At 32.3% G+C, this 26,307-nt stretch overlaps 2 protein-coding genes across 2 annotated transcripts in view; one reads left to right on the top strand and one right to left on the bottom strand.

The window, feature by feature from the left end:
- Nucleotides 1-1,940: 1,940 nt before the first annotated feature.
- LOC127711804 (uncharacterized) lies at nt 1,941-18,199 on the bottom strand. The gene is made up of 4 exons (XM_052217960.1): nt 18,024-18,199; nt 7,706-7,832; nt 5,674-5,795; nt 1,941-4,554 (listed from the first exon to the last, which is right to left on the bottom strand). The coding sequence occupies exons 1-4, from the start codon at nt 18,174-18,176 to the stop codon at nt 3,103-3,105; spliced, it is 1,854 nt and encodes a 617-aa protein (XP_052073920.1). The 5' UTR covers nt 18,177-18,199; the 3' UTR covers nt 1,941-3,102.
- A 1,424-nt stretch (nt 18,200-19,623) lies between these two features.
- Nucleotides 19,624-26,307, top strand: part of LOC127711803 (zinc finger CCHC domain-containing protein 8-like) — a 30,076-nt gene continuing 23,392 nt past the window's right edge. The window contains exons 1-2 of the mRNA XM_052217959.1: nt 19,624-19,952; nt 24,025-24,067. Of these exons, the coding sequence (XP_052073919.1) occupies nt 19,631-19,952; nt 24,025-24,067 (365 nt within the window). The 5' untranslated portion in view covers nt 19,624-19,630. The remainder of the gene's footprint in view (nt 19,953-24,024; nt 24,068-26,307) is intronic.

Below are 26,307 nucleotides of genomic sequence, written 5' to 3'. Positions count from 1 at the left end.
ACAATAATACATAAATAACAACAGACTACTAGCAGTTAACTGACATGCCAGCTCCAGACTTCAATTAAACTGATTGAAAGATTATGTCTTCATAATATGAATATCAGGCACAATCCTTCCCGTTAGGGGTTTAGTATCATACCATCATAACATATATGAGAAGAACATAACCCGTGTCATGCCAACAACTGGTTTTTAAATAAATGTGTTTAGTGCCGATGCAAAGACCCTATAAGTGAATCAATATTAACGCCAAAATATGCAATCTTTAATGACCTGACAACAGTATCGTAACTATATCCCTTCTTAATAAGTCTATTTAAAGGTACTTGTTTTATATAGTAAGTTTATTGACACCTGTCAAATACCGAATTAACACTCTTATTCAATGGTTCATTTAAGTTTTTGTCGTCGATTTAAATTTATATCCCAGCACTAGATATCATGTTAAATTGATAACATGCTGACTTATGTATCAGAATTTGTGTGATTCTTTTGTTTAAATGAAACCTTTTTACATTGCTTTTTGATTCCAACATTATTTCATTTATTCCACTTAGTAAGCTTAGCGTCTCTTCCAAACCTTATGTATATAATTACAATGACTTATAAATGATATATACATGTCTCAATTTACTTGAATAATTGATGATTAATTGCCTACACACTTAAATATAATATTCATTATGTAATTAAAACTGTAAATATGTATTTCTGTGTGTGTGTGCTCATTAGTAGCCTGCATTTTCTACTATTTTTTAGTTATATTATTTTAAACACAGTTATTAAAAAATGATTTATACCTTGTACATGTATTAATATGGAGAGAGATTTTATATGCTGTGCCTGTACTCAATCCTTTTCATATCTTAATCAATAAAATATGTTTAAAAACAAACCTTGCAATCATTCCATACACCAAATATAGTTGACCTATTGGATATAGTATTTAAGAAACAGATATAACCATGAAAACTTAACATTGACCAATGAACCATGAAAATTAGGTTATTGTCAGATAAACATGCCTCACAGACTTGACACCTAACAATCATTAGAAAATGAGGTCAAGGTCACATGAAATCTGCCAGCCGGACAAGTACATATTACAATCATTCCATACACCAAAGTTGACCTATTGGTTATAGTTTCTGAAATACAGACTTGGCCACGAAAAATTAACCTTGATCCATGAAATAAGGTCAAGGTCAGATGAACCCTGTCTGATTGACATGTAAACCCTACAAGGATCCCATATATCAAATACCGGACTGATAGTTATCCTTTTACTCATAATAAGAGAGTATTTTTCTTTACAAAAATACTACATTTTTTTTTCAAGCAGTTGCTTAACCATGAAAATGAGGTCAAGAACAATGGACATATGACAGATAGCAATCAGGTAACATATGGCAATTGAGTTCAAGGTATGAACCATCCACGTATTCTACCTTCTGAAATATAAAGCTTTATACAAATGCATCAAGCATTTACTATTGATCAATGAGCAATGAGAATGAGTTCAAAGTCAGACGATCCTGCTAATCAGATATGAACACCTTCTCCAGGAAAACTATACATTGACCAATGGACCATGCAACTGATGTTATATTCAGACGAACCCTGCAAGATAGACATCTGCATCTAACAACCATTCCATACACAAAATAAATTTGACCTATTGCTTATAATTTCTAAAAAACAAACTTCACCATTAACCAACAAACTACGAAAATGAGGTCAAGGTCAGATAAACCCTGCCAGATAAGCTTGTACATCTTACATTCATTCCATATATTTTAACATCAAATATAGTCAACCATTTGCTTAGATTATGAAAAGCAAACACGACCATGAAACTGAACATTGGGTATGGGTTTTGCTTGTAAAGGCCTGACCATTTAGTATAACTGACTATTGGGCTCAAGCAGTAAAAACTATTAGGTGCTGATACTTTAATCGAGAACCAATCTAACAAATGGTAAAAAACTGAAAATACAAAATGAAATACAATTTTACAATGTGTTGAAAAATTATAATATATGAAATGTCAAATATTTTTAATAGCATATGCAGTCCATTGAATGTAAAATAAAGTTTAAGGTTTTCATTTCCAGTATATCATGGATAAAGAGTTCAAATATATGATGAGCGGTTTGAAGGCATCAAATACAATGTTATTAATGTAAATTATTTTGTGGGTAGCTAGGAATTGTGTCAAAGATGATGTATGTCCTAAAATGTTCCTGGGTTCTGTAATGACCTTGCAGTTCAGTTTAAAATGTGTGTGACAAAAGGAACAGTTAACAGTAATTTCAATATTTTGAAGTTCTTTGCTGTTTAAAGATGAATAATACTCCTAGGTCAGAAACACATAAACAGATTAAGAATATAATCAAACAAACTATATATATTCATTAAAAGGTCATTTACAGATGTAAATGACCTATAGCTGAAAACTTTTAAACCGTGATAATGAGGTCAAGGTCAGGGGAAGCTTTCAGACATGTTTACCCTACTATTATTGCACACGCCAAATATAATTTACCTATTGCTTATTGTATCTGAGAAAAAGACCACACCATAAACATGAGGTGTAGGTAGGAGGAAACCTGCCATTTACACCTAACAATCATTCCAGATATCATCTGGAGAGTTGTCTCATTGGCAATCATACTACATCTTCTTATTTTTAAATCAAATAAATTTGATCTATTGCTAATAGCACCTGAAATATGGACTTGACCACTTAACTTCATCCTTGATGACTGATCATGCAATGAGGTCAAGGTCAGGTGAACCATGTCCTACGGACATTTAGACTTTGCAAGGATCCCATCTTTGAAGTTTAGTTATCATATTACACATAATGTATAAGAAATTCAAGGGACTAAATTTTTTAAGCACTCACTGAACCATGAAAATGATGTCAAGTAAAATGCATATCTGACCTAGGAAACTTCATGACAAAATCTATGTGTATACAAGGTGTGAAGCATTAAGGAGTTTTACCTTATAAAATATAAAGCTTTATAATGAGCTAAATATTATTTTGGAAACAGAGCTAAATGCAAATAAAAACATTTTCTTTTCTCACTTCAATTAATACTTTATTGATCTGATTCTAGAATAAACTACATGTGCTACCCCTGATATTAATGAATTATTCACAAATTCTAATATTAACTGTATTATATGGAAATCTGGTAAAATTTCTGGTGAAGATTTAAATCGTTTTTGTTCTGATATATTTACACAAGTCTGAATCTGTGGGTTCATCCAATGAACTATAAGTTCTTTCATACACAATGGAAATATATCATCAATGATTTCTTCAGGTGGAGGCAAGTTATCAATACATTTAATATGATTTTCTTTAAACTTTTCAACATTTTCAGAAATCTGACAATCAAACTGATTCAATTCTTTTCCAACATATTTACAAATAAAATTTAAAAATTTATCATGAATTGCATTTTTACTGATATCTAAGTCACAACCTCTGAACTCCTCTAATAATTCAGTAGAGAAAGTAACAGGTAAAATAATCTTTGGATAATGATCAAGGAACAGACAAATTACATCACAGAATAATGTTAAAAAGTCCTTGTCTGTCTCTGAATACATGAACATAAGAAACTGATTTAATTTAATTAAACAATTTGTTAAATCAGGATTCAGTTTTGTATTTTCTTGAATTAAATAAACACAATATGGACATCTCACCACAGGACTTTTATTTTCTGTCTGTGAATTAATACCTTGTTGATGGTCATTGGTTAATTCACTAGTTTGCTCACAGTGATTTTTAGTCCTTTTTAATTCCATACTAGTTTTTTGTTTGCTATTATTTGTGATAACACAAGGATGTGTCGAGATACTTTCCTCCTCTTCTATGTTATAGCTGCTTTCATTTTCTAAGATTACAGATATTCCATCTGTTTGTACTGTTGTAGTATTTGTTTGCCTCAGATTGTCTGCATACATCTCTACAATGCCTGTTGACATAATTGAATAAATCTCTTCAGTCTGTGTTGACATGGTTGAATATATGTTGCCATGCTCTGTTGACATGCTAAAACAAATATCTTCAGTCTGAGTTGACATGTTTGAATTAATCTTTTCAGTCTGGGTTGACATGTTCAAATAAATCTCTTCAGCCTTGGTTGAGGTATGTTTTCTTTTGTCTGAATGTCCAGAAGAAATGTGAATTATTTGTGAACTTGAACAACCTTTCCTATAATGTAAGTCATTGGTATCATTAGTTTTATGTTCATGATCTGGTATGACTTGGACACTCTTGGAATTCAGATGCTCCAGATGTTTTTGTGATCCCGTTGTATTTTCAGTGCTATGCTGAATTGAGAATTTTTTATTTAAATGTGTATTTAATGTACAATGTGTATTCCCGTCAGAGGAATGTTTATTTACTAACTCTATATCCGTCCATGCTGGTCCGAGTAATGATAAGTTTATTCTGGCTGATTCCTCATCCAACTTGACTGCCATTGTTTCTGATAACACAGGATTTTCATTATGATGTAACCAAATGTTCTAGAAAATAAAATAATGAGGTCAAGGATTCACAATAATAAATACATCTATTAATTTCTGAATTAACAGTGTATAAAACATGTTTTAAATTTAAGTTCTATGCATACCACTACTTTTTTTGCATGTAATAATGTTCAAATATTATCTCTTTAAACACAATACATTCCAACATATCATATTCGTCCTCCATCAGGCAATAACATGTATGGACTGTCTTTATTATGTAATAGTAGGGCCTTAAAATATATAGCTATTTTTTTAGGTTATTATTCAACTATTGTAAATTAATTTTAATTTTTTCTATATATATAATATATATATATATATTTATTTCTCAACAAACCAAATTACATTGGTAAGGAGATACACACAATATATATATATTTCATAACGCAAAAGTAAGACAGAGGCAATTACAGAGATTACAGTAGATGTTAACACTATAGGGGTAAATTACATTGTTTACCAAGGAGAGCCTACATGAACATCAATTAACCTTATAATTTATTTTATACAATGATATCTTATATAAAATTGCAGGAAGTTTTTCTTGTTTTCCAGTAAATAATTTTGTCCATTAAATACTTATAGTTTAATATCCATTTAATATCCATGAGGAGCAGGGTCTGCTTACTCTTCTGAGATCACCCCCAGTTTTTGGAGTGGTTCGTGTTGCTCAGTCGCTAAGTTTTCTATGTTGTGTTTTGTGTACTGTTGTTTGCCCGTTTGTCTGTTGGTCTTTTTCTTTTTTAGCCATGGCGTTGTCAGTTTATTTTTGACTTATGAGTTTGAATGTCCTTTTGGTATCTTTCGCCTCTCTTTTGCAAAGGATATCTGCCAAGTTCTCCATATATATCATACAAAAGTTTACAGAATTCCACATTCAATGACAGAATTTTTATCAAAATAAGAAAATGTGGTATGATTGCCAATGAGACAATATTTCATGACCAAATGGCATGGATGTAAGCAACTAGAGATGAATGTACAGCTTTCATGTTAGTTGTTAAAAATGTTTATATATTATCAGCAATTTTAATTTGACTATGTACTTGTGAAACAAAATTGTAATGATGTGGAGGATTAAGTTCTATTCAATGTCTTGTACTAAATACCTACTGTTAAAATCTTTAGACAATCTTTCTGGACATCTTTCTTGAAGTAATAGAAAATGACTTGGAACAGACCTTGGATGTTATAAAACCAGACCTTGTTTTGTGTCATTCCATCGATTCTGAAATCTAAAAAATAATCTATATTTTACATTTAATGCGTCTTTTGGAGTGTTTATTTATTATAATCAAAGACCTACATTGAAAACCACAGCAAAGCACTGGGATTCATTATTATTGGTTGGATACCAATTTTCTTTGATTTTGTGAGTACAGGGGAACCACAAATTTAAAAGTTCAATTAATTATAAATTTTCTAGGAGTTTGAATGCAGACTTTGTCAAAACCATGAAATTAAATATCCATGAAAATGCAAGTTTTCCCCAAACCATGAAATAAATGAATCCACAGTATATATGGAAAATTTTCTTTCTGTCATTATCATGATAATTAGGGTATACAAAGCAGTGAAATAATTAATGGGATATTGCTATACTGTACATCATAACCAAATGTCCCCTGCTGCTGTGATATAATCATGATAATTAGGGTATATAAAGCAGTGAAATAATTAATGCGATATTGCAAAATCATAACCAAATGTCCCCTGCTGCTGTGATACAATAGTCTGAAAAAGGTGGAAGTCCCCTAACTCCCGTAAAAATAGTAAAATCAAATTAAAAATGGAGGTACAAAATGGTCAACTACAGATAACAGAAAACAATTTCACATAGAATGAAAGCTTTCTGTTTAATGGCTTCAGGGGAGTTGCACTCAGAAGTTAGAGTTGTGTAAAATGGTGTTGATGTGCTATGATTGTAAAAAAAAAGAGTGAAAGTCCCATAACTCCTGTAAAAATGGTCAAATTAAAATGACAGTACGGGTATAATATGGTGAATTACATGAAAACAATCCTACAAAATATGCTAGGTCTCAGAGGAGTTGTGTTCACAAAGCTGTCATTGTGTAACAATAGTCTGAAAATAGTGAAAGTCCCACAACATGCACAATGCACAACTATAAGAATTATCAAATCAAACTCACTGTACTGTATAGTCAAGAGAATATGATGACAAATACAAGTATGCAAAACTTTCTGTCAAACGGTCTCTAAATATGGTTGTGTTATGGACAGACAGGGACAATACTTATTTCTAGCCGAGGGGGACAAAAATAAGGAGATGTGGTGCGGTTGCTAATGAGATAACTATCCATCATTAAATAGAACAATGGACAATTATGTATAAGAAGTACAGGACACTGTATGGTCTTCAATGATGAGAAAAAACCTTTACTGTATAGTTATCTATTCAAGACCCCTTAATAACAAAACTTATTCAAATGTTTGGATATTTGCTAGGTAGACAGAATATTCAATAAGAATGCAGCAATGTTGTTCAATGCATACCCCCTTTGTAATTAGAATTATCATAAAAACAGAAAGTAGGTGTGGGACAGTTCAGAAAAGATCCCACTTGTTGTAATTCATCACTGTTTAGCTAATGACCAAATATTAAGTCATTGTGATCAATAGTACTGCATGTAGGTGTCTGACAGATCTGAAAAGTCTCACACATTACAACTTACTATTGTCAAGCTGCTGACCAAATACTAAGTCATTTTGTGTAGCAGAACCTAAGAAAAGTGTGAGTGAAATATTTGTTGGACGAACAGGCAAATTGAACTTTGGTGGATAGTGGTCTCATTGGCAATCATACCACATCTCCTTATTTTTAAATGGATGGAGAAGGTGAATGCCTATAAAGAGTTAGGGTATAATGTTTTTTTATACTACCTACATTTGTATGTATTGAAGGTAACATTGGTTATATTACAAAATAAACCAGTCAAAGGATGGAAAACAAACAGATCACTGAAAAATATGTTTGACCAGTTTCTTTCTTTTTTAATACAGATGATTCATGGTACAGTGAACAAACACAAACTAAGTTTTAATGCATCAAGTGCACACTAAAATCAAAAAATAGTTTGGTTGTCAGTTCTTCAACAATAAAAAAAGAAAACTAAATTATTTTTACCATCAAAAGTAACTTTGGTTGCTAGTCCTTCTTTACTATACCGAGCATGGATTCTTTGTACATTATTCTGTGTCAAGTTACAACTGGCAAACACATCTTTACTAAGGAATAATGGAAATCCACCAGTCTACAAAATAGAAAAATATCAATTTCAGATACTACCTATCAAAGAATAATGGAAATCTGTCACAATACAAAACAGAATGAGCTAGACCAAAAGTATGTCTGGATCTGCATCAGTGCATGCAATTGATTGAAGTAACATGTATACTAAAGCATAACTGATCTTTCTCCATAATCACTGAAGCTAAGAAAACTTTGACGAAAAGGTATTTGTACAATGAGTGTTGTAAACTTTCAAACTATTGGCAAACAGATAGTGGCTGTATGGCAGATGAAAAATTGTGTTCATGCTGCAACTCAACAATATCAATATGCCAGACCAAATATAAAATCATTATATTATATGTCACATAACATAAGAAAACTTTGACAAAAGTTTTCTACACAAAGTTGAATTGATTGTTGGTTGCTTAATGTCCAGTGGCAAATATTGCATACATGTTCAGGAAGAACACAAAGTTGAATATTCAATTGAGTTGATTCAGTTGACTGATTCAACTGGTGTAAAAATTAACTGCTAATGTATCAAATTGATTGCTGAGTGCATTAATGCAAATTTACCATATAAATTTTACTGAAGATGAGTGACAATCTATAGCTATAGGTTTATTGCTTTTTTTTAACGTCTTTCATTTTCTTCGACCTGGAATGGAACAATGTAGCTATAGAGGTTGACAAATTGGATAAACACCAGTCTATTTAGAAGACTGTATGGTCACCTCCAAATAAAATTCAGTTATTTCTGTTGTTGTGCTGTTATCTCATTGTCCTATATAGGTATTATATATGTATGTATATCCATAAATTCCTCTATCATTCGAAGCGAGATCTACAAGGGTACAGTAGAATCCAAGGTACAGTGGAATCCAGGGTACAGTGAAATCCAGGGTACAGTGAAATCCAGGGTCCAATGGAATCCAGGGTCCAGTGGAATCCAGGGTACAGTGGAATCCAAGGTACAGTGGAATCCAGGGTACAGTGAAATCCAGGGTACAGTGGAATCCAGGGTACAGTGGAATCCAGGGTACAAGGTACAGTGGAATCCAGGGTACAGTGGAATCCAAGGTACAGTGGAATCCAGGGTACAGTGGAATCCAAGGTACAGTGGAATGCAGGGCACAGTGGAATGCAAGGTACAGTGGAATCCAAGGTACAGTGGAATTTTGGGAGTATTCCCTCCGACTTCCGCGTAAATTCGCTACCTTTTGTTTATTGTATTAGCGACATCTCTCCCAGTCCGGTGTGACGCGGTGTCACACCAGGTAATTAATTGCCCTAATCCTTCTGATCTATACCGGCACGCGACAGTCAAGGTATTTGAGATTACTTATGTAATTTAACAATTGTATTTCCTGTCTATTGATAATCAGGTTATATTTCTGATTGCTTGAAACAAATACAAGATTTAAAAGCAAAACATTGTTGTTAATTCTTTCAATTACACTGTACATTTAAAAAATAGTTTTATTAAAAAAAAACTATATTTGATTTTTACCTCGTTTTTTTTCTGGTCAGTAAATTAATATTTAATTTACAAAAGAGATATACTTGTGTAAAAATAAACGGAGACTTACGCTGAATAAATGTGGGCAGTTTAAAGGAAAATTACATGTCTCAAAGTCATGAAAGTTTTGTATACAAGTAAAAAAGAAAATATCATTCACTATTCGTTGTGCTAATAAGTCCACGCCATTTTCATTTTACGATTACATAATTGCTTGAAACAAATTAAAGATTTAAAAGCAGAATGTTGTTGTTAATTCTTTCAATTGCATTAAAGTTTTATAACAAAAACTATACTTGATTTTGACATTGTTTAAGTTCATCGGTAAATTATTTTATTTACGAAAAGAGACATACTTGCGTAAAAATAAACGGAAACTAACGCTGAATATAAAAGGGAGCAGTTTAAAGAAAATTACGTGTCTCAAAATTTGTATATGCAAGTAAAAAAGAAAACACTATTCACCATTCGTTATACTTAATAAGTCTACGGCATTTTCTCTTTACGATTTGTTTGCATTACTTTAGGATAAATAATTACATTTCGGCTACAACAGGAATACTTCTATAGCTGCATCAACTCGTCATTGCATAATATTCATTTACGCACAATGAATGTAAACTTGTGTGTTGTATAAAGGACAGTGATTTTAAATTTTTTTAAAAGAAATTAATTGCCGTGGGAAGACGATACACATCTCAGTGATCAACAGTCCGTGGTTGAACTTTGAACTTGACTTCGCTCACAATATTGAATGCTAAAAATAGTGACATCAATTTTGTCCACGAGATTTTTATTTGGCGGGAAATATTATCACGTAACAGTAAACTCAGGTGACCTTTCTGGATGACCGTGGGAAAATTCATTCAGGGTTTAAATTTGCGTTGGAATGATTGACATTTGTATGCCTTAAGATTAAGGCTCTAGAAGGTCCTTTTACAATTGATTAACCGGAATCTAAAATATAATCCTTTTCTGAATAAACGAACAACAGCCTTTTAATTTTATGTTTCTCAGTCAACACAGGACATAAACCTGGACATTATTTTTACGTCCATGGTCAACAATATACCTAAATGGTAGATCATATGAAAACAGGATGCATGTCGTTCAGTTCCTGTTGGGCGTTGGTAGAGATCCTCTGTGAAAATGTGTAGATCGTAAAAATCCGATCCACATTTTTTTCACATATTTCTTTCTTGTAGAACACGATATAATTTCATTTAAATATTCTATAGTATTAATTGTTGAAATACTTCTTTTTTTTATTTCGCCAAGGACTTTTAACGAGCAGTAAAATACGGATTGCGCCCATCCAATTTGATTTTAAATAATAAAGGATCAATAACAGATCATAACAGATAAACAACACATGATTTTTTCTTCTTCATATAATTAAATTAGGTTGTGATTATTGTGTTGTGTCTGGGCGGGGAATGTCTCTCAGTGTTGGGTTTTTATGAATATAGGGCACATTGCATACAAAACGTTTTCCCTTCGTTCAACAGAGTTGTCACTTTACAGTTTCTTTTCTGAGATCAAATATTTCAAGTCAGTAATCTACCGAGGTAGTGAAACATAATATTTTACATTGCAAAATAAATTGAAAGTAACAGAGTTCACTTGTTGATCCGATAAATTAACTCTTGGGTTTAGATTGGACAAATTACCGTAAAAACATCATTTTGTTTTAAGCCAGTTGATATTTATATATTGAACAATTAATGAACTGGATATTGCTCACTGAGTAGGTCATAAAAGATTCTAATTGTAGTAAAATTGTCTTTGTTGAAAAAAACAAAAATTATGACCTGACCGGACTATAATAAAAATACAAAATAAGTGTTTTATTCGTATTTTTATACGTTTGTACGTTTAATTTCAAATGACAATGACATGGGGCAAATACATACAAGAATAATTATCTTATTTTGAATGAAAATGTCACATTTTTATCTGTCAAAGAAAGGAAATTTTAATACTGTATTTTAAAGCACACAGGTGCAATCAAGATCGATTAAATGTACAAAGGTAATAAATCTGGCTAATCCGATTATGTTGTCACGCGTCATTAATTTTCAGTACATCCGATGGGCAATAAACCAATTAACAGCCGCTCGGTGTTGGGAGAGAATCTTTGGAGGAAATTGGGAGTATAATCCGTGATTCGCGGTGTGACACCGCTACACTCCGAAATCTGTGATTAGAGTTCGCAATTACAAATTCTCTGTGCGTACTGTACCTGTCAACCTATGACAATGAAAATGCAGGTGATGACCTGCATAGAAGAATGAAATCTCAGGTCATAACGCATACGAACTTTTTCGAGCTGAATTTCAGTATTTAGGGGACATTTTTCTTATAATTTATATTAAAGTTTCCAAAACATGTCCACATGGTTAAGTAATTTAAAATTGTACATTTTATTATTGCATTGCACTTAGAGGCCATTGATAGATTTGTGTTATATTGCCTTTATTCCTGTTCATATTCAGTCCATGACATACAATGTAATAATTTGTTTTTTCTTAGCATACAGTTGTGCAGCTTTTAAACAGTAGAACATATCAGAGGTTGATATTAGAGTATAATAAAATAAAGTTAAACAATTAAAGGAGGTATATATAGATGAAAAAAGTAATTTTCAAAATTTTTATTTTTTAATTGTTCAAAGGTAGAACAATAAGTAAAAGTATCATTCTGATATGTTTTTGCATTCAATTCATTTTAGATTTAATCTTTTTACAAAAAAAAACATAAGTTTAAGGAGTATATTGTGAATTGACAAAAAAGGGGAAGTAACTCAAATTATTTTTAAAACAACTTTGAAATACACAAATTATTTACGACCTAAAGCTAAGGTAATTGGTGTTAATTAACAGTGTGTTTGACACCAAAGCTGTCAAGTGAAGCCATGCACTGAAATGGGTCACTTGAGCTGAGTTTACACAGCTAGTTGAAATTCTTGTCCAGGAAGAATTACGAATTTGCTGGTATTTTAAAGAAATCAGTTTATATCTAATCAGTCTGAAGGCTTAGGAATCCGGGTGAAAAAGGGTTATTTTCCAAATTCCCAGGTTATTTGGTCACCCGGTGGGTGTTCCGGGTGACCCCTCAGAATTGTGAAAATCTCGGGTCACACCCGCACGATCCGGGTCAGTTGACAGGTATGCCGTTATTTCTCTTAAAATAACGAGAGATTTTCCAGCTTTCTTTTCTATGTTGTTAATATGTTCGCTGAAGGTAAGTTTTTCATCGAGTGTAACTCCTAATAATTTGGGATTAGGATTGTATTTAACTTTTGGCAGTGTCTGCGCGTACCCGCATGCAGGTATGAATAGTCAAATTGCCGTTCGTAGGCTACGCGTACCCGCATCCGGTTTTATAATAAAATGGCATCGGATCGGGAATGAAACGTGAAATATATACGGAATTTGTCGCAATTAGTGAATAAATTGATTAAAACTACTCAGAAGTTTTATAAATATTTATATATAGGTAAGTGAACAGTTTTTCTCAGTTAATAAACTCGGATTCAATTGCAGCTGCAGAAAAAAGAAGAACTGGAAACACAAAAATTAAAGAGGAATTAAAGTTTAACAGGCCTCTACAATAACTTTTTTTTCAACTTGCCCAATAGGACAAGTACATACCAAAACTTACTTGTCCGAATGGAATTGTAACTTGTCCAAAAAAAAAAACCTTTGTATTAACCTTTTTTGCATTTTAGGTTGATTCAATGAACAACACGAATAAAAACAATAGAACAGAATTTGATTTATATTTCTTGATATCCTTTTCAAAAATATGAGTCGAGAACAACTGAATCTAGTCATGTCTTGTCACAGGACTTAGGTTTTAGTTTTCATCAATGCCAAAGTCTCATCAGACTCTGCACATCAGGTACAGTCTGGTAGGCCTGTCAGTCTACACTCATTTGGTTTGCATCCTGGTCTTTTATGTTGATAACATATTGATTATATTTACAATCAGCTTTGTTTGTAATATATTAAAATGTTTATTCAAACAAAATAAAATATTGTTTGTTTAAATATGATCAAATATGATTTTCTAAATTTTATGGTCAATTATTTCTTCATTTTTATTTTTAAAATATTTTTGCTAAATAAAATTTATCATATATTTATTATAAAGCAACAGCATAACTAGGGAAAAGGGAAACGATGTACTGGTTTGTCTTGGTCCCGAAATGTCTCCAACAGTGCCGAAATGTTTATTAAACATGGAGCCGATTCGTTTCCATGCCGGTGCCGAACTGTCTTGTTACCTTATATACAAAGCGCACCGCACCGCACCGTTGATTCCGATTGGTAAGACTGGTTTCTGAGAATAGTATGCCTTTTATCTGTTATAAAGTATCTGACAAAGAACCAGTTTTAAATTATCGATCGCAAGTAAACATGTCAAATTAAAATTTGTTTTTATCTTCTTTTCATGTTTTTTGTTTATTACTTTGATCATCAAAGTTGGATTTTATTTATTTTCTACAGAATGATTTTACTTGTCCCGTCGGACAAGCTTGGTATGGCTTTTACTTGTCCGACCTTTTTTTCCTCTGGTACCGGACAATCGGACAGGCGTTATTGTCGAGCCCTGTTTAACAGACTAAATTTTTGCTGTATTCATGGTGGCAAAAAATTCCAAACAAATTCGACAGGAAAAAGGCATAATACAAGGTATTTGTTTTAAATTTTTAGTTTTAAATCGAATTTGCCGCGTTTCTTTCATTAGTCAAGTTTATTTTTTTATGTCGAATACTTCTAGTTTTTCTATTGTAAACCTTTCATGATATTATAAGTTATCTACGTTCATATCCGTAGATATGGGTATTTTAACACCCTGAAGTACCTCAGTACGCCCTGAGGCGCAGCCGAAGGGTGTACAGGGTACTGAAGGGTGTTAAAATACCCATATCTACGGATATGAACGTAGATAACGAATTTATCCCCGGTCTTAGTCCGAATCGGGCGATTTTTAGGGAAATTCGGGTACAAAGTATAACGTGAAAACAACGTTTTTTTCATTATCTAAAAGAGTTTGATTGAAATTTGGAAATTTGACATAATTCTTACGGGGTGTAGGGTACTACCTTTGGTAGAACCATACAGGTAGTCAAATATAAGACGTTTTTAATCCAGAGACAGAGAAACTGAATAAATTCATATTTGGCGGTTAATGTCGCGAGCGTTACGTCATAGACGATGTGACGTCAACGTGGGTCATTTGCATAACTAGGTCAATAGTGCCTTTCATTGACGACGTGGTGGCCAAGTGATGCATTTACTAAAATCAATGTCAATGATCGGAATAATAGGATACAATCGTTAGAGGATTACATATTTAATTACAGATATTCATGGATAATCAACAGAGTTTAATTTTTTTCACTGGAACAACACGAAATTAAGGAAAATAGACTGTTATTGTTCTGAAATTGAATGGCTAAAAAAACGTGGATCAACTCAATATTCATTACATACGGACGTGAAAGTTATTTATTTGTTGTTCATGTTTATGTTGATGGATCCAATGTAACAACCATGGAATACTGGCATTTGTGGAACAGTGTCATAGTTGCTGAACAACTCATTAAAGTTTATACCAGAGAGTTGATTTCTAAACTCTGTCATTTGCGTTACTTGTGAAGTGGACGCCACCATTGTTGAGGATCTAGCCGGAGTGGGAAGTGCCAACGGTTGAACAGGTGAAGGTAATGTTAGTTGTTGATTTGGGGCAGGTAAGGCATTTGCATCAGGATCTCTTCCATTCATTGCAGCATCAATCATTTGTCCCATTTGAAATTTTGCCTTGTCGGAAGTTCTTTGATATATTGCCAAACTCGAGACACTTTTGTGGCCAGTGACAGACATGATTTGAGCATCAGCAAAGTAGCTGCTTTCTGTTAGAATAGTTGCACCGGTCGCTCGGATTGAATGGTTAGTGTAAACTTGTGATAACGAACAAAGTTTACTTAACTTATTCATAAATTGAGCCAAAGTGTCACGACCAACTGGAGAATTACAATACCAAGAAGCAGAATCTTCATAAAAGGATCCCAGTGGTCTTTGCCATAACCTGTTGCATTTAGGATGCAATTTTGAAATGTATTTCTGAAAAGCTGCCACTGGACAAGACGGACTATCAGGTTGCTCTGGCATAATTGCAGTGACATTTTCCTTGTCATTGAAGCGGTGATTCTTGGTAAGTTCGTCCATTTCTTTTGTAACGTACTTTGTTTTTGTTTTTGGATCTGTTTTGACGATAAAAGTGTCTTTTGTCATCTTATCCATATTTTCAGCCCCTCGTCTAAAGAAGTACATTCTTATGTCAAATTGTACTTTATTTAATAAACCAGTAGGGGAGCTTGGTTGCATGAAAGTTGAAGAGTACAATTTTGTCCTGTCAATTTCTGATATTATTGGAAAGTGCTGTGTGGCTCCTTTTCCGTTGGCTTTTAATTCTGTAAGGGCTGTTTTAAATACTTGATTTGATTCATTAAAGTCTTCATGCTTCATTATGTCAAATTCCTTTAAAAAGGGGGGAGCCTTAAGATATCTATTCAGAGAGTACCGGAATGAATCAAGCGAATTGACTTTATACATTTCTCCATCAGGTTTACGGGCGTCAAGATAAAAATGTTTCAGAACATCATTTAGCCGACTAGGACTATACTGTTCAAAGTGTGTGTCTTCATTTTTCTCAGAGAGATATTCTCGTAGCAAATTACCAGCCCTTTTGTTTGCTTTTTCTGTTGATGACGCAATGTTTTTAGATCTTTTGTCAAGAATTTCATTCTCCGTGTGGGAAGCAAAACGCTTTGCCATTTTCAATATGGACGCCGTCAGCGTATAAACGCGCGTGCCGTCCCCCGGGTAAATGGATAGCAACGTCCGGGGATATGGGTTAGCAACACCCAGGGGCTATGGGTTTTGTAACGACGTGCGTTAACCAATCAAAATCCTAGAAATATACTAAGCCGGGGATAAAAAGGATATGTCTACTTCCAGTACTTTCCAAATGGAATGTCCTTTCCACTTTAAACTTGGCGTGACTAAAGATGGACAAAAATTGGTTTAATTTGACATTATTACTTGCTTCTTTAATTTTTATATAGACATCCAAGCTTTAATTTTAGTAGTTTAAGATATTTTAAAATTTCAGTTTCTGTTTTACATTTTATTAAAAGATTATTTTTAAATCTCATATGGGTATTTTTCAAGTTCAGTAAAATTTAATTCTTTAAATTTGCATTTACATGTTTTAATAGTTTTAATTTTTATCATGTTTTTCTTTTACAGGGACTGTACAGTTTCATTTTCCATCAGTGTGCATTTAATTTGCAATGTTTATTATGTATTATTATCTAATAAATACAATTTGGAATATTATTTTTCATACTCTTCACTCGTTCTACACGAAATCCCCATACTATCGATAATTTCAGTTTAGATTTCACGTTTCATTCCCAATCCGATGGCATTTTATTATAAAACCAGATGTGGGTACGCATAGCCTACGAATGGCAATTTGACTATTCGTACTCACATGCGGGTACGCGCAGACACTGCCTTAACTTTTTGGTTGCCTAATACAAGATTTACTTAATTTTTTCTGTTTTATATGTTATACCAGGATTGGCAGGAATAATTAGATATGTCCAAAAATATGTCCTAAAAACAACACATCAGCATTTGTAACCCCTACATGAGAATGGTTACAATAGGTAACAAATGATAACCAAGCAAATGCTGAGTTACAATATGGTTGCATTGGTTGAAAATGTTAAATTTACTTTTATCATTTTTTATAAAAACTTTTAAAGCAAATGCTACATGGGTAACAATGGTAACATGGTTAAAATGGTAACATGGGTTACAATGGTTACATTGGTTACACTGGTAACATGGGTTACATTGGTAACGTGGGTTACACTGGTTACATGGGTTACAATAGTAACATGGGTTACAATGGTAACATGGGTTTCAATGGTAACATTGGTTATACTGGTTACATGGGTAACAATGGTTACATGGGTTTCAATGGTAACATGGGTCACAATGGTTATATGGGTTGCAATGGTAACATGGGTTACATGGGTTACAATGGTAACATTGGTTATACTGTAGTGTTAATATAGTGTAACCATTGTAACCGTGTAACTGGTCTTGAGAATGACAAAAGATGCAAAAGTGAATGTAACCATTGTAACCAATGTAACCTATGTAACCATTGTAACCTATGTAACCAATGTAACCTATGTAACCATTGTAACTCAGAAATTTCCAGAATCTAATTTAAAGTATAAACCAGTGTTACTACATGTATAGTGTAACCATTGTTACTGTGTAACTGAAGATTGAAGCCTGTTTTAACTTTATGAATAATAATACTTCAAAAAAATATTGAAAGTGAATGTAACCAATGTAACTCAGAAATTTCTAGATTTTAATTCAAAGTGAGAAAAAAAAAAAGCTTGTAAAAAGAGAATGTAACCAAACTCTGTACCTTACATATATAAAAAACTTAACATGGTGAATGCTACTGTTGTCACCAGTGTAACCATTCTCCTGTAGCAGTTACAAATTCTGACATGATGTTGATTTTAGGACATATTTCTAGACCTATATGGGAATAATATATATTGACAGATATACTGTTCCCGAGTTATACCTTCATATCTAAATTGGAACTAAGATCTGCATACATCAATTTTGACACATTCATGTATCTTATCATATTGCCTGAGAGTAAAATACTCTTTAAACAGCAGGATATTGGGCATAAATTGCGGTCAAACACTTTCGGCGTTTCACCGGTCTCCATATTGTTTATATCTTTGCTCCTGAAGATTGTTACGAAAACCCAGGGAGTGAACCCGAATAAGTTTTGAAAACTTGGTAAAAAAGCACCTAAAACCAAGAGACAAACAAACACACACACACTTGTGATAAAAAACATACCTAAAATCAATATATGTTATGTTATGTTATGTTATGTTATGTTATGTTATGTTATGTTATGTTATGTTATGTTATGTTATGTTATGTTATGTTATGTTATGTCATTTCTTGGTTATGTCATGTCCATGTCATGTCAGTGAATACTATGTTATGCTGTGCTATGTCATATGGATGCTATCACGAGTTGGTTGGTCGTTACGGAATATCTGTTTCACATTTTCCAATTGACAGAGACATTTTCCTTAAATGTGACATACCGAATTACTGAGTTATTTAGACTTATTACCAGGTTTGAAATTACATTAGCAACACGGGACAGGATCAGCTTACCCTTCTGGAAACACATGAGATCATCACTTGGCTTTTTATGGGGTCTTTAGTTTTCTATTTTGTGTTTTGTATACTGTTGCCGTTTGGTTGTGTTTTGTTTTTTTGCCATTGCATTGTTAGTAAGTTTTCACATGCGTTTGATTTATGCCTTTGGTATCTTTTTTCTCTCTTTTTTATGTTAAACATTTGTGATGTGATGTGATGTGATGTGATGTGATGTGATGTGATGTGATGTGATGTGATGTGATGTGATGTGATGTGATGTGATGTGATGTGATGTGATGTGATGTGATGTGATGTGATGTGATGTGATGTGATGTGATGTGATGTGATGTGATGTGATGTGATGTGATGTGATGTGATGTGATGTGATGTGATGTGATGCAAAGCGTGTGACTCTTGATAATATTCCTTCTGGTATGACAGGCAGTCTGTTCATTTCCCTGTATCCATGTTGTAGTGATGTGATTGATAAATTCAATCAGTTATATTTTACAGGATATGCCTCTCCTTAATCCATGTTGAAGGAGAAACAGTATATTGTGTTTGTTAGAATGGTTCATTATGTGGCTTGTTAAAATATGTTCCAAATAGTTTTCCCTTCTTTAAAAAATATTGGACATACATTTAGTATCCTCCATAAACCTGGTTATTCACCTGTTTCATTTGATCGCTTTAAGGTTAAATTTCTGTCAGTACCTTTGATGTAATGGTGTCTGGAACAGAGAAATACACTTGAAAAATTATTATTTTTAAATCCGCCAATTTTGATACAAGATCGGAACAGTTGAGTTGGTTATAGGTAATTGCATTTTATTTTTATCATGTTTTTTAACATGTTGAATTCTATTAACAAATGCTAAAAATGAATGAAAAGAATATCAAAACAAGCAACAAATTTTCCTGAAACATGAAAAAATGAGCATAATGTATTATCGACTAATCTATGACATACATTTATTCAGTCCTGATTAACATTCTGCTAAAATGGCTACCGACGTGTTCGGTGACCTATCTCTATTCGACGAATTTGAAAAGGACAGAAATTCTAGCGCGTCATTTATAAAATATGATGTCACAAATGAAGGGCAAGAAGACAAGAGTAAAATATTGTTTAAAGTTGGAGCGTCTGATGATGAATCTTCATCAGAATCCATCAGTGAATCTGAATCAGAAAGTGAAACTGAAACCGAAAATAGAGATGTCGACATTGTAAATAAAACTGACTGTGAGAATGTTGAGCAAATAAACACAACAAATGAAAAAGTGGAATCTAAAAAGATTACTTCATTTAAACTACAACATGAGCGTATCCTTTAAATGCATAGATAGGTTGGGACCAATTACCCAAATTCGATATGATAGCCTGCTTTGACTTTGTTTTAAAAATTGATTTTGTTTGTTTAATTTATATTTTGTGCACATTCAAGACAACAACAAATATATATAAATCCAGTCGGTAGGATCTGCAAAGGATGTCATTTAGCATATTTAGTATTTAAATATGATAAAGGCGGGAAATTTATTTTGACACGGGCACTGGAAATAAATTGCCGATCAGCCTTAAACGCTAAATTTTACCAAATGTCCTACAGAATGTATTATAATCACCCATTGAACAGAACTCTAACAATCTGTAAATGATAAAAAAAAGCGCCTATAGTTTAGCATTATGAATTTATGTGCTGTTTTTTACCCATACTCATTTGACATCAGAAGATTATTTTTTGTTGCCTCACAGTATACAATTTCCTATGTACATGTAACAATATAGCGGTCAGGCCTAGAAAAATTGTACATTTCAGCCTATCCAAATAACCTTATGAACCTAATCATTTTTGCTAATTGATAGTGCTTACCATGCTTACCCTAAAATATTGTTTTAGTTGAAACAAAACATAATCCGATAGCATATCTGTCCCAAATCTATACATTTTCCAGAGATGCTAAAGAAAATGCAGACACTATTCATGGAGATGAAAGCAATGTTCTGATTTGTTTACTAAATATACATGTATGTAAAAAAATATATTTGAATTTTAAGCCCCTATAATTACATGCAAAACAAAGTATGTATTATATATGAACTGTTATTTTCTCTGTAGCTATGTACTAATTTGCATGATTTATGAGAATAAAATCATTCATTCATTCAAGAGTGATTAAATAGCTGTTAATTGCCCTAGAGATAACAATACAAGTGTGTAGATCCCAAGCTGAGCATTATGTGCATAGAAACTTGAGATATGCAGTTCTGTTCTGTTCTGTACAGGTATTTTCCTCCGTTATATATCGGAGCACTCCCACTTGGGATATATAGGTTTATTGCTTAATCAAATATTTACACATAAATTTACACAGTGTGGTGGGTGCTTAGGTTTAAAACTTTGTATACAGGTGAGATTGTGAATTTTAAAAACAAGTGTTTAATATTAAGTGCTATTTACATCATTTATAATTCTACCTAGGTTTAAATTTTTGATTTTAAAAACTTTTGATTCCTTTTAATGAGACAATGGGGTGTTAAAGTTAAAGCCAGCCAAAATTAATTTGGATAATTAAATGTTTCAACTTGACAGCTTGAATATCAAATACACTCTTACATGTAATTAACTTTTCCTCCTTTATCTTTAGGTAATATAGATTTATATAAAAATTCAGATAATTATGTAGAGTTACTTCCCTTATCCTGCTTATTTTTTAAATTGTACTTCTGAAAATCATGTTTAATGATAAACATATATAGTAATAAACATTTATTTAAATATAAGAGATATTGAAGAAAGGTTCTTAATTGATTTTAATTTTGCAAACAAGTGCTGTAATAATATATGAACATTATTTAAGAAATCTGTCACCGAGGGCCAGTGTGGCATGCTTTTTGCTAGGGGGGACTAACTTTGCATGCCTGACCCAAGGGACAAGGGGTCAGTCTATAAATAGACTTACGACAGACAAGTGGCAAAGTTAATACTCTAAAACGTTTAACAATTTAATAAATAACAATATTTATATATATGCCAAAGATAATTCCAAATAATTAAAACAAACGCACTAAAGAATTTAAATGTCACTGTTCTTAAGAATTGTCTAATCACTTTTGTAGAATCACTAGCTGGAATTGTCCGAAATAGGAATTTGCAGAATAACTGATTTTAAGGTTGAGAATGTCTGAATCACTAATATGGAAATGTTCTGATCGATGAGTAGGTTGGTTGATTTGAATTGTCCAAAGTTGTTTAGATGTTAGAGTCACTTAGTTGAAACGGTATCTTGAGTTGAAGGTCTTGAGCCGTTGAGCTGTTAGTCTGTCCCATGTTGTCTGGTGGAGGCGTACAATGAATCCAGTTGATTGGTGGCCAATCTTGTTATAACTGAAAATTGATTGCATAGCCAAGACTGGATACAGACGCTACTCTGTAGGTTCACTCCAAACTCCTTCCACACTGTTGTTAACTGTAACTGTACCAGTTGTTGTATAGTTAAGTTGAGTCTGTTCCAGTTGTTGGGTCTTAAAACACATCCTTGATAGCTAATGAATATCCTGAGTTGCCGCGCCGGTTAGATACTGAAGAGCGAACTGTTTGGTCACAGTTGTGAAGCTGACTTCTTTTCTCCTACTTGGCTTGTAGGTACTCTGTTCCTGGAATTCACTTACTGTCGTTACTGGATGGTCACCTAAGTGACTATGATGTTACTTGTCCCTACATGCTGATTTTTTGGTGACTCTGTAGTGACTTTTTCCCTACTGTAACTGTGACTGTGACTAATAGTGAAGTATCAAAATTTCTACGAACTATTTATACCAAAACTGAAAAGAACTCAAGCTGAGACATAAATTTCAAATTAATCCGAGTAATAATGATTTTGTATATAAAATGCCAAATGTAAAAATATGAATAGTGAAATTAAGATCAAATGCAATTAAAGGATTAAACTCTAATTATCAAATGACATCTGTCTACCTAATTACTAAATTAACAATAACTATGAAAAAGAGAAATACTCAAAGACATGTGTGACATATACAAATGTTTCTAATTAGCCATAGGTAATTTAATTAAAGTACCATTAAATTAGAAAACTGAAAAATAAACTTAATTCCTTAATAAAGCAAACTTTTGATTATGAACAAATAATTCTAAAATTATCTAACATACAGAAAAATGTATATGAAATACTGAAAAATACTTTAAAAACACTGGGAGGAAAATGCACCTATGACAAATCTGTAAGACTACTACAAACCAAATGTACGTAACTTCTTAAAAAAAAGATGCCTATGAAACCTATTTGATATTTTGCCTTTCTTTTTGACATAACATGATGAACAAGTGCTTTAATCATGTTAATAATTTATGAACATTATTTAAGAAATCTGTCATGTCTGTAAGACTACTACAAACCAAATGTACGTAACTTCTTAAAAAAAAAAGATGTCTATGAAACCTATTTGATATTTTACCTTTCATTATGACATAACATGATGAAGCATTATAGTAGCCTCACAAATATTTTCAATGATACATATATATTTAAAAATAAATATAAATAAATAATGCTTTGTTAAAATTGATAGTGGAAATTATTTTTAACATTGCACCACAATAAAACTGAATGTAACATTTTTCAGAGTACTTAAGTTATATGTAATTACAGCATACATGTACTAATGCTCAGTGAATAGTGTAATTTCCTTTAATCTTACATCAGTCGCTCCCTCTTTAAATATATTTCTGAAGCCTAAACATGATTTGATATAAAAAAAAAGTTTAAAAAGATTTCTGAAAATATACCAAATATTTAACTAATTTTAGACCTATTATTTCCAATCTGATGCACATTTTTGATCATGCATTGAAACCTGTTATAATAAGTTTGTATTGAAATATAAAGTTCTGTTGTGCAGTGTTCAGGCCTTTGAGTGCCTTATACTTGATAAACAGAACATTGAGGAACATAAACTAAAGATATTCATCAACATTGGAAATACTTTCTGAAAAAATGAGGGGTTTCTGGAATTTCATTTAAATTCAGTAATTGATTTATTGGATCAAATACAATACATCAACTTCTGCTAAAATAAACAATGACAAAATTTTGGGAAAATAAAAGTTTATATAAAATGATTAATTCAAAATTTAAATCTGCTTTGATATGATCATGATGATGTGGAAATCATTACTGAAAAATGATTTTTGTATATATCTCATTTTTTTGAAACAATTTATTTACATCTGCTTTATCATGTTTATGACATAAATTTATAAGAAAACATTGACCCAGGCTAAAAGCAGAATACCAGTAAAGTTCTATTGATGCATGACCAGATTTTAGTATAAATTTATTTTTTATTTTGACTTTGCCTTAACACTGAACAGGAAATAAATACAAGAGATTTGCTGATTTGATAGATTCTACAAGGTAAGTATTAAACAAATTTATGTATTTTTTTTCTGATTTTCCTATTTGTTTATTTTTTGATAATCAATATGCACATAATTTTGTTTCCCTGGTCTCACTTTTCCATTGGTCAAAACTCAATAATGACATACAATTTTCTGTTATGTGATGTAACAGAAAAATGTGATTAATCATCATGTGCTTGGAAATATCTTTTTTAATAATTTTTTATGCTGAGATGAACATTTAAGTACAATGTAAATGATGTACATGCTGTAAATATTGTGCAGCACTTTAACTATAAATATTGTGACCATTCTGTGTTGGCCTTTCTGGTCAGTCAGATGGTCCACTTGTGCAAGTCAGAATCAATCTAAATAGTTAAAACATGAAATAAGAGTCAAATTGATAAGTGTTATCTCTGTTTACCATGTCCAATTCAAAAATCTATAGACTATGTTTTTTAATGATTACCTCCCTTTTTGAACAAATTATTTTTGCAATCTTACCTATTGATGTAAGAACTAAAACTTCAGTGTGAACTTCCATGTGACAAGAACAACAGTTATTGGGAAGTGAATACCAACAAGGGAAATTTAATTCATCATTTATTCTTTTATTGAACAAAAATATACTGTGTTTTTGCAGTCAAGGTCAACTAGGGCAATGCATTTTTAGTCTATAAATACACATGTATGTGTAATTGACAAGCACAAATTTTGAAAAATTATGTACTTCTCAGGGTTTCTTTTTCATGTTTGTCAGAAATACAGGCACACTCTTCTGTTGTCTAACAGGGTTCTTTGTGGTGACATCTCTAAAGGACAAGGAATTAATTGAATCTGGAATAATTATGGATAATTGATAAGAAATTTATGATGAAAACTGACCCAATTGAGGAGGGTTAGCCATGCATGGCTAAGGTAGGTTATTTAGTTCATACTGAAATGAAAGTAACGTGAATTAACCCTCTTAGTTTGGTTAGTTTTCATCATACATTTCTTATCAATTTCCCGGAATTCAAAATTATTCCAGATTCAAATAATTCCATGTTAACGTATATAAGTAGTATATTCAAGTGATGGATATTGTTAGTTGTACAAGTATCACTGTATACACAAGTAAGATTGATCCTGACTTGTTCAAGTGATGGATATTGTTAGATGTACAAGTATCACTGTATACACAAGTAAGATTGATCCTGACTTGTTCAAGTGATCCATATTGTTAGTTTTACAAGTATCACTTAATACACAAGTAAGATTGATCCTGACTTGTTCAAGTGATCCATATTGTTAGTTGTACAAGTATCACTTTATACACAAGTAAGATTGATCCTGACTTGTTCAAGTGATCCATATTGTTAGTTGTACAAGTGTCACTGTATACACAAGTAAGATTGATCCTGACTTGTTCAAGTGATCCATATTGTTAGTTGTACAAGTGTCACTGTATACACAAGTAAGATTGATCCTGACTTGTTCAAGTGATCCATATTGTTAGTTGTACACGTGTCACTGTATACACAAGTAAGAGTTCAAGTGATCCATATTGTTAGTTGTACAAGTATCACTGTATACACAAGTAAGATTGATCCTGACTTGTTCAAGTGATCCATATTGTTAGTTGTACAAGTATCACTGTATACACAAGTAAGATTGATCCTGACTTGTTCAAGTGATCCATATTGTTAGTTTATACAAGTGTCACTGTATACACAAGTAAGATTGATCCTGACTTGTTCAAGTGATCCATATTGTTAGTTGTACAATTATCACTGTATACACAAGTAAGATTGATCCTGACTTGTTCAAGTGATCCATATTGTTAGTTGTACAAGTATCACTGTATACACAAGTAAGATTGATCCTGACTTGTTCAAGTGATCCATATTGTTAGTTGTACAAGTATCACTGTATACACAAGTAAGATTGATCCTGACTTGTTCAAGTGATCCATATTGTTAGTTGTACAAGTATCACTTTATACACAAGTAAGATTGATCCTGACTTGTTCAAGTGATGGATATTGTAAGTTGTACAAGTATCACTTTATACACAAGTAAGATTGATCCTGACTTGTTCAAGTGATGGATATTGTAAGTTGTACAAGTATCACTGTATACACAAGTAAGATTGATCCGGACTTGTTCAAGTGATCCATATTGTTAGTTGTACAAGTATCACTGTATACACAAGTAAGATTGATCCTGACTTGTTCAAGTGATCCATATTGTTAGTTGTACAAGTATCACTGTATAC

Source organism: Mytilus californianus, unplaced genomic scaffold, assembly GCF_021869535.1.
Source record: "Mytilus californianus isolate M0D057914Y unplaced genomic scaffold, xbMytCali1.0.p SCAF_8, whole genome shotgun sequence".
Lineage (NCBI taxonomy): Eukaryota > Metazoa > Mollusca > Bivalvia > Mytilida > Mytilidae > Mytilus > Mytilus californianus.
This window is presented reverse-complemented; position numbering and strand designations above follow the sequence as displayed.